Source organism: Oryzias melastigma, linkage group LG20, assembly GCF_002922805.2.
Source record: "Oryzias melastigma strain HK-1 linkage group LG20, ASM292280v2, whole genome shotgun sequence".
NCBI lineage: Eukaryota > Metazoa > Chordata > Actinopteri > Beloniformes > Adrianichthyidae > Oryzias > Oryzias melastigma.
In genome coordinates, this window is record NC_050531.1 from 9,051,123 (window position 1) to 9,061,201 (window position 10,079).

General features: G+C 38.6%; 1 protein-coding gene across 3 annotated transcripts in view; it reads right to left on the reverse strand.

Moving 5' to 3' along the window:
* Positions 1-1,138: 1,138 nt before the first annotated feature.
* The window catches only part of nktr (natural killer cell triggering receptor), a 12,509-nt gene continuing 3,568 nt past the window's right edge, over positions 1,139-10,079 (reverse strand). For all 3 annotated transcript variants that reach the window (XM_024279900.2, XM_024279902.2, XM_024279903.2), the window contains 12 exons: positions 9,768-9,855; positions 9,041-9,070; positions 8,738-8,883; positions 7,660-7,867; positions 7,415-7,576; positions 7,250-7,337; positions 6,396-6,544; positions 3,774-6,320; positions 2,552-2,644; positions 2,280-2,339; positions 1,837-1,932; positions 1,139-1,649 (listed from right to left, as the gene is read on the reverse strand). In XM_024279900.2, the coding sequence (XP_024135668.1) occupies positions 1,580-1,649; positions 1,837-1,932; positions 2,280-2,339; positions 2,552-2,644; positions 3,774-6,320; positions 6,396-6,544; positions 7,250-7,337; positions 7,415-7,576; positions 7,660-7,867; positions 8,738-8,883; positions 9,041-9,070; positions 9,768-9,855 (3,737 nt within the window). In that variant the 3' untranslated portion in view covers positions 1,139-1,579. The remainder of the gene's footprint in view (positions 1,650-1,836; positions 1,933-2,279; positions 2,340-2,551; positions 2,645-3,773; positions 6,321-6,395; positions 6,545-7,249; positions 7,338-7,414; positions 7,577-7,659; positions 7,868-8,737; positions 8,884-9,040; positions 9,071-9,767; positions 9,856-10,079) is intronic.

Consider the following 10,079-nt stretch of genomic DNA (forward strand, 5'->3'; position numbering starts at 1 on the left):
TAAGAAATTATATTTTGTGACGTTTAAATTGCTATAGTTTTGAAAAGTTTTAAATAAGCAAACATAATTTTATTTAAAAGGAAAATGTGACTAATGGATTCATATTTATTAATAATAATACATTTTATTAATTAACTTGTTTACAAGTACATTTCAATACAGACTTAGAATGCACAAATTTACATTATTTTTGACCAACTTAATGAAAATAAATTTCAGTATAGTGTTGCCCACCTGAACTCTAACAAACCTAAATATAATGACATTAAAGATAGTTTGGGATTAATCTATTTATTTATTTATTGGTGCAATGTTTACAGAATTCTCAAAATCTTAATGATCTTAAATAAAAATCGTTAAAAATACTTGAGGTAAAAGTAATATGTGTGTTTTATGGAGAGAAAATAGTCTTATCTGATTAGTGTGTTCGTCATACTAGATTTGTAACTTGTGTCTCCATGTTTGTGTGTAACTTTGGGTTTGTATGTGTGTAATTCTTGATTTGTAACTCATACATTTTGTGCATATATGTGCAAAAATTACACAAACACAAAACTGCATTTACACACAAATTTGATGTGAGACTCTTCACTTTGTGTAAATGATCCGTTTAGATGCAGCTAGAATGCTGGACCATTAGCGTTTTCTTATCAGCCGTTTTGAACTTAGATTGTGAATAGGCTATTATCAAATAAAAACTTGACATTATCCCACTTTCATAAATAAATATGCCCCATTAATGAGTTACAAATGAAAAATTACTCAAATTTTAAGTTATACAAAAAACGCACACGTTACATATAATTGCTCGCACACAAATCAGAACTATTTTTTCATAGTTTTCCCTTTTCTTTATATTTATAAAAATCTATTTACTATCTCTTCAGGAGTTTTTTTTTATTTATTCACTGACTAAAAAAATGCTTTTTTTTTTTTTACTCATCTGGTTGAAACGCCCCCTACAGGTAAAACTAAGTAATGGAAGTCCCTGATCTGCACTAGTGTTTGTGACATTGAGGTCATGAATGACAAATGACTGAAAATGACTTGTAGTTACTTTCTATTTTTTGAACTACTTTATTGGAAAATCAAAAACTTTGATCTCAGATCATTTACCAAACAAAGTAAAACTAGAGCAGTAGTTTAAGATGTTTTTATTAAAAGTAAACATTCATAACAATATGGTATAAAACCAGAGAGACTATACTTTAAGTACAGTTTAAAACATTCATGGCTCATAGTAAACGTAAAGAAGAAACTGTTATTTTGCATTCAGTAACGCGTCTTTTCAAGAACTAATAACTTCAACTTGAAAATTTTAACGTCACACAAAACTCTTCAGACAAAGACAGCCCAGTACTGTAAAAGTAGCTTATAAAGAGCTGAATCAGAAAATAAAACACATTCTATATTATTTCCCCCTCATCTCATGTAACAGCGGTCAGTTCTAGAACAGGAGGGAGGGACAGAACTCTTTGTCTTGGAGTTTTAGTTGCTGATCTTTGAGTTTCTGCTGTTATGTGGGCGCAATATGCAGACTTTGTGGTTTGCTCCCTCTGAGCAGATGGCTGAGGGCAGCTCAGCTGTACCGACTGCTGCGACTGTGACTCCTGCGCCTGGACGAGCTGCGACTGGATGAGTGATAAGATCTGCAAGAGAACAAGATGGCAGTAAATATTTGATGCCTTATTTACAAAGATGACCGTGTGCACTGCAGCTTTAAGAGCATTGTTAAAACAGAAGAACGAAAAGACGAACTACAGAGTTAAAGGTCCAGTGAAATGATAGTGAGAGGCGGGCTACAGACTTTCCCGTTTGACTACAGAGCAGTTTTACCGGGATCGGCGCCCAGAGCTCCTGTAGCTGTCACTTCGTCGATGCCACCTGCTCCCACTCCGACTGCGACTGGTGTAGCTGTCATAGGAGTCTGACCTGAATCCACGTGCAGAGACATGACAGAAGAGGTATTATTCTACAAAAATATGTGGATTATTGTAATTTAATATAGTCGGTCTAACAAAAAATATATTTAAGGGAAAGTATGGCACTTTTCAGAGTTCAACATCGATTTTTTAATATATGGAAATGGTAAAATAACACCAAATAAACACATTTTCTACTTTGAACAAAGTGAGCAAACTAATCCCAATACACGTTTATGATAAAAGCTTATAATAGGAAAACATTTGACTAAATTTGAGAGGCGTTTGCTTTATTCTTATACACTCCAATATAAAAAGTGATTGTCCGTCTAAAAGCAGTTGTAGAGCTGGACAAACCTGGATCCCCTGTGACGGTGATACGAGCGACTCCTGGAGAGACTTCTGCTGTAACTCCGGCTGACAGAGGATGGAAAAAGATTGAATTCAAGGAAAAAAGATCAGAAGAAAGAGATTTAGATCTCAGAAAAGGTGGTGTGGGATATGATCATAAAATAGTGTTTTTAAACTATGCCTTAGTATGTTTGTATTTTTGTAATTACCAGGATTTTAATGATATCATTAAAGTAATAAAGTAAAGTGTTTGACTTTTTGGATCAGTAGGTCTGTACCTGTGACCCCGGTGACTCCGGTAACTCCGGTAAGTGCTGCTGCGGGAGCGAGATCGTCCTCTTCGATGTCTCCTCCTGCTCCTGCTGCGGCTCCTTCAACAATTAATTAAGAACTAAACTCAAGATCTGACTTGTACACATCTAAAACAAATTCTTTAAAGCAACAAAGCTTTCTATTTTTTTTTTTTTTTTACTTCATGCATTAAAACCATATGCTTTTCTTTAGTAAAATTGTTCACAATAGTATTTTAATTAAGACTTTGCAGTTTTTGGCCAAATACAAAAAGCCTTTGTTCTTCTTTTGACATATTTTATGCCTAGCAGCAATAGCTCATTAGATATACAATTCTGGCTTGTGGGCGGGACTGATGGCTCAGAGCAACCCCGCCCCCTTCCCGTCGTTGGGAGATCTGTCGCGTGCGAGTTTATAGGCCCAAACTAGGATAAGCTTTGCAAAAATAATGGCGAGCAATGTTGGATCAATCCAGCCGTACAGTTTTGACCCAAAAACCAGTTCGGATAAGGAAAGGGGGTGTAGGAGGGGAGCGGTAAGAGAGACTTTGGCACGCCCAGTCAAGTTGTGTCATTAGCTCCAGGTTTTTCTAGCATCTGGTTTTCTGATTCAATGGGATTTTAAATAAAGAAATACTAAAAAACACAGTTTTAATCCTAAATTAGTCGATTTTCATTCATTTTTGGTGTTTTTAACATTTTCTTGTAGCATCTTTATCATGTGTGAGGACATATAAAAAGAACATTAATCTCAAAACTGCATTTCTGAATATTTCTTTACTCAAATTGTAGTAAATCAGGACCAGATGAAAAAATGCAGTTTGAACAATTGCGTAGAAAGTACGCTGATCGGGCCACATGCTCCCTGCTCCACTTCATTCTGACAAATCCACGTGCAGAAAAATCGATCCATGTACTCAGATGGACATGGCTGCAAACAAGTTGGTGCCTAAATCAGATATTATACTACTAACTCAACCCTAATCATAACTCTAACATACTAATATTTGTAGTAAAACTTATATTAAAGCTTGAACTGGGAAAACCATAACTGTTAGTACTATCAGCTAAAATAAAGTTTTTTTGAACGATACAGGGGAACTTTTTTAACACCAATGGGAACGCTTTTAAAATAGATCAAAAGATGATTGGAATTTGTCTTTAGAGCTTTTCAAGCATGTTTATTTGAAGAACATGAGCTTCATCTCACCTAGAGGAGTAGCTTGAGCTGCGGGATCGACTCCTCGACCGGCTGTACGAGCGGGACCACCCTCTGGAGCCTGACCGGTGACTGGAAGCGGAGCGAGAATTTCTAGATTCTGACCTCGCCTTCTGCAGCGAGCGAGCATGAGACGTCTCCCTCGTCTTTCCCGCGACAGGAGAACTTTCTTCGCTGGAACTCTCCTTGTTCCTGGGTCTCTGGTTGAGCCGTGCAGTCTTCCGTACCTCGTCAAACAGCGAGCCCGGTCGAACCAGACTTTTACTCTTGATCTCCATCTTCACTCCCTGTGCGTTCCGGTTCTGGCTTTCTTGAGTGTTTTTAACAGTGACAGGTGCTGCGCTCACATTCTGTAGAGCTGTCGTGCCTTTAATTGGCTTCCATTTAAAAGTAATCAAAGGTTTGGATACTGTAGGTTCATCTTGGAGACTATCGGCTGTTGTGGAAGAAGCAGTAATCGGTTGGTTGCTCTGCTCTGAAGAACCCTCATTGCTCGTCGTGTTAGAGGACTTTGAGGTTGCTTCTGGATTCGGTTCAGGGACGGTGGAATCATTAGAAGGCAGAGGTTCGAATATGTCGATGTGCTCTGGAGTACAGATGTCCATATCGTCTAGAGACTGCTGCTCTTTGGTGCCTGAACAATAAGAACTTGTACTGTTTTTGTCAGACTGATGAGGCTCAGGATTTTTGCTGTTTCTAGTCGTTTCTTTTGATCTCTGTTGACCCCTTTCATCTTCTTTGGTGGGGTTGTTTTTCAAATTGGTTAAATGTTGGTCCTTCACATTTTCAGGTTCATTAGAATCTTCCAGAAAAACTCTTGCAGGGATGTTTTTCTCCCTTCTGGATTCGTCCTCGTCGTCCTCTTCTCCAAACTCTAGAGGGGGCTGCCAGTGAAAACTCTCTTTAAGCTTCAGTTTTTTCCTCTTTGAATTCTTGGTTTTGTCCTTGCTGTGATGGGAGGTCTTACTGACGCTTCTCCTCTTGTGTTTGTGCTTCCGCTTGGCTTTCTTTTTACTCTTGTGCTTCTCCGGAGCTGCAGGATTTCCAGAACTTTGTTCGGATTGACCGGAAGAAGGAGGCACAACCTTGTGCCTTGAAATGTTTTTTAAAGCGTCGCGGTCAGACTCCGAACTTGCCTCCCCTTCCTCTTTCTCAGACATGGCGGATATTCTTCCTGTTATGTTCTCTGAATCGCTGTCTGAATTCCATCCTGCAAGGACAGACTTCAGCCCGAGCAGGTCCTCTTCTTCTTGCTGCTTCGTTCTGACGGCAGACTCACTCTGGCTAACTTTATCCCCGTCACTATCCCATTCAGACCTCCCAGCTGGAAGTGAATGGTTCGTCTCGGAATTCTGTGCATTTTCTGTCTCCTTTATTTCTTCCACAAAGTCTCCATCGTCCTGACTGTGTTTACTGCCGGTTCCTCTGTCTGATCCGGAGTGACCATCTCTACCACCACTCATGGAAATGTACTTATCCAGGTTTTTTATCCGGTTTAGGGAACTGTAATACTTTTCCCATTCCTTGTCTAATGACTTGACCTTTCTGCTGCTCGTTTTTGGAGAGTTTTCAAAGTCTGATCCGTTGCAGGAGGACGACCTGCTTCTGTACCGACTGGAGCTTCTGCTCCGGGACCGGCTCCTGGACAATCTGCTGCATGAACCCAGCGCAGCTTTGAGTGCACCTTGACTGTCTTCTGGTAGAGATTTAGGAGTTCCTGAACTCTGAGCTTTTTCTGTGAGGCTGTCTGTGGCTTGCCCGCCGGATGAAGCCATGTTGGAGGAAACTTTAGCTTTAATTTCTTGGATGTGGACGTAAGACGGCTTCCAGGGTTTTTGACCTGGCTTCCAGCGTGAGGGGGGAGGACTGTCGCTCAGTGGGATGACCGGCACACTTTCAGGTGTTGGAACTGTTGGCAGTCTGCTACCAGGAGTGACTTCTGGGAGCTTCTCTGTCTCACGGCTCTTACCGTCAGATTTGGGAACCCTTGTTTTCCTTTTTCTTGGAGATCTAGATAAACTTCTCTTTTTAGACAGAGTTCTGGATCGGTGTCTGGACCTGGAATCTGATCTGGATTGAGATAAGGACCGTGATCTGGATCTAGACAAAGATCTACTTCTTGATCTAGAGACGCTCCTGGACCGAGAATAAGATCTGGACCTTCCTCGAGATGTGGATCGACTTAGTGTGTAAGATCTAGAGTAGGAATGAGAAAACGACCGTGAGGAGCGCCGCCGTCTCTTTGGCGAACGGTGCTGGCTTGACGGCGAGTGTGATAATGAATGTGAACTTCTCCCTGAAGACATTGCTTTGTCATTTTCTGACACGGAGGCTTCAGGGGGTTTGCTCTTGGAGCTTTTCTTCTTGGCATGCTTGCGCTTCTTGGCTTTTTTCTTGTGTTTGGCCTTCTTCTTTTCTTTTTTCACATGCTGATGCTGGCTGGACCTCTCTGAACTGCGGTCGGAAGAGTGTTCCACTGAGTGGGACCATGCCGAGTCACTTCTGTCGTCCCATCTGCTTGAAGATTGGTCATTCAATCTGTTAAGTCAAAAGACTAATGAAGCAAAAGAAAAATATCAACATATTTCGAGGTTAGTGGTCAACGGGTTATACTTGTCTCCTTTGTTCCATCTTTCCATGCTTGGGCGTTGATAACATTTGATTCTCTTCATCTCTTCTTTCCAATGCGGCGGAGTTTCGCTACTTCCACGCTCCTCCAAGGATGCAGAGCGGGATTTGGATCTTGTAGGAGTGTGATATCTCTGAAAATTTTTGAAAAAGGAAACATTTACCTCTGTATTTTGCTAATTATTTCTACATTTTTACATCCACATTGTAAAGACTGATGCTACACCGGTATGTGTGATGCATTCAAGAACACACTAAACGTGGGTTATTGTATGCGCTTTTAGCATATGGCGTTCAGACAGGTCTCCTACAACCCGATATTAGCAAATGTACCAACAGTTCGAAGAGATTTAGTGCGAAATGTGAAAGTGGTGAAAAATCTTACTCCAAGCTTTCTCTGTCACAGCTCTATTCTGATATATCATGCATCAAAGTCAAGGCTCAGGGGCCGTATCCGGCCCTGCAGATCATTTTATTTTATCGTTATTATTGGCCCGATCTTATCTTGTGCTTATTTCTAACTTTTAGAATTTTGACAAAATATATTTTTATAGAGAGTAAATATTGAAAGTTATTTAAGGTTCAAGTTGATTTATTCTGGAATGACATTCCTGCTTGTTTTTATCCCGAGTTTTGTTAAAAAGTTACATTTTTAAAGTTTAAAAAATTTGTTTTAGTGCGTTCAACAAATGCTTATCCGGTTCGGCCCGTGACTGAAGGTGGGTTTTAGATTTTGGCCCCCAAAATATCGCATATAGACATAAAGCGTATTTCTGAGCCCAGTGTGAACATGTCTTTTAGGTAATCAATCTCAGAGTTACTGAAAGTCATGAGCATACTATCGTTCCTCTGCCTCTGATCCTCCTCCCAGACTTTGACACGGCTGGTTTCTGGTCAGCTGAAACTGTCGTTTCTTCTCTCTCAACACTGAAAATAAAGCAATACAATTAGAATAGAACTCTGATTTTGGTGTGAATTGTGCATTGGATCCTTTCAACGCTAACATTTCAGTTTTGACTTGTTGGGATGGCATGTCCCGTCGCAGCAGGAAGCGGTTCTCTGGCACAGGTGGGATCTCCTCCGGACGGACGACAGGTTTCTCCCTCTTTCCACCGGCCTCCTTCTCTTCTTCATGTTCTCCCTGCACTGTCTCCTGCTCCACAGGCCTGTGAAATAGGAACCATAGTAGAAATGTAGAACAATGTTTACAAAAGCAACAAATAAACAACTATCAAGAAGAAATACAGACCTTTTCTTCAAAATATTTAAATTCTTCGCCTTTTTTGCCTCTCGTTTTTTCTTTTTAGGCGGTTGACTTTTTCCGGGCCTCTTGAGCTTTTGACGTTTGCGCTTTTCTTCTGCTGGACTTTCAGACTCCTCTGACGAGAAGTGAGATGCCGAGTCGTCTGAGTTGAGCGAGGAACGAGGAGATCCTCTTATCCTCATGTCTTCAAGAACTGTTAAGAATAATAACAGAGCAAATGTTTTACGATTAAAATAATTTTCTAAAATTTTAAATTAACATTTTTTTAAAACATCAAGAAAATCAGACCTGCTTAAAAGTCATTCTGAGATTTGATTTTTTTAAATAAAAAAACATAATGAGATCAAACATGACTATTTTAGATTAATCTAAATACTAAATAATCTACAAAAATCCTTTAGTGTTTCTCGCTAAATCAAATTTAGAATTTATTGAGAATCTAATTGCAACTGAGCATACGATACAGCCAAGATACTGCAAATTTTCAAACTTCCTTATTTAAGATTTCCTATAACCAATTCCTGAAAAAAGAAAATCTATTTAACTTTTAATATATCCGCCAACTACTATATAGCATGTTGTATTGTAACTGAAGTCATAGACCTTCTAAAACAACAAAAAAACAAAAAACAAATATGGTTTTAAATTATTAACTAAAATTAAAACATGCTTTTTAAGTCAAATGTTTTTAATGTGACATTGAAAAATTAAAAAAAATCATTCTCGACCATTTTAAAAGTAAAAAAAACAAGATTTAACATTAATATCCCACATTTTTTTTCCTTAATGGACACAAGTAATTGTTCTGGGATCTCAAATGTAGAAATCTGCAGGAGTGAGGGGTCTGTCATCAAAAGGATCTATGAGCACAACTACAGCTCCTGAACACAATGAACACAATGTTTAAGATGTCACCAAGGTGAGACATTTTCAATCAGAAATAAATTTCACTGAATGTGACATCAAGTGGCCAAAAGTGTGATCTGCATTGTGAGGAAGTTAAGACAAACTTTCAAAATAAAAGCAGCATCCCGCAGATGAGCAGAACTTTCAATAAACGAACCGTCATTTGCAGACTTGGTGATCAGCTGACCACAGTCCACCACTCTCACGTCAGCGTACGGTCTGCTCGCTGAATCAGTCTTCAGCCCTTCAATCTTCTTTATGACTTCGAAGCCAGAGATGACGAGACCAAAGACAACATGGACTCTGCACAAAACCAAAACAACTTTTACGCCTACAGAAACTTTTATGTTGAAATTATCACATTGAAACTAGTCCTGGTGTTATTCAGCAATTTGTGTCTTTACTTCCTTGTAACTCCTTTTATTATGCTTATATGACAGTTTTATTTAATTAAACGTACCCGTCAAGATGAGGCGCAGTCTTGGTTGTTCTGTTGGTGTAAAATCCAGCATGGTGAGGATGGAAAGGAGCCAAGGAGGAATCATGAAAGAGGAAAGAAATTAAGAAAATGAACAAAAATAAAACAATTTACAACATGTGGGAAAATCTCAAAAATGCACAGAAGTTGTCTACGTCCATCCTACGATTTTAGATATTTAACTTTAAACATTTTTGAGAATTTATTTGAATTTAAGCAGTAAAATAATGAAATACATAGATTTTAATTTGCTTTCTTTGTATTTAACCTGTTTTTTTCAATATTAAAACTTAAAGGTCCACACAACTAAATAAGATCGTATTTTCAATTTAAGGTGTCTTTCTTGACACTCATGGTCAAACCACAAAAACAACCACGAGTCAACCTTTAATTTTGAAAAGATTAGGATACAAAAAAAGTTTATTTTTTTTATTTGAAGCTTAGAAAAAGTACAGTTGGGAGAGAGAAACACAGCCTTTGAGACACATTACCTTGGTAGAGCAGGATGTTAGAGTTTCTGAAAATTTTACACAAAAACGGCAAGAGAAAGAAGTAACACATCTTTAGGTAAAAAAGAATGAATCCAATGTTTCTCTGAGGAACTTCTGAAAGTCACTTAATGAAAAAAAGCATGTTCACAACAGAAAGGAAAAAAAAATTAACCAAGAGTAAAAGAAAGTTAAAAATGAGCCGATTTAATGATACTCACATAAAAAACTGTGAGCCGTTTGTGTCTTTCCCCCGATTGGCCATTGATAGCAGGAATGCTCGGTCATGTTTAAGATTGAAATTCTCATCTGTCAGGAACAGAAAAAAGGAATCTTAGTGTCACAGTGTGTTTATAATAAACATTTAAGGGAAAAAAAATGTCACATAAATGCATCAACCTTTTTTAGTGTCTCACCAACCTGTCCTTCCATTAAGTCAGCAGCTTTGATTGAGCCAATCATTACTAAACTTCTGTTTTTAAGGCACTAAAACGGGATGTAAAATAGCTATTTTAACCATTTTCTCACTTTTG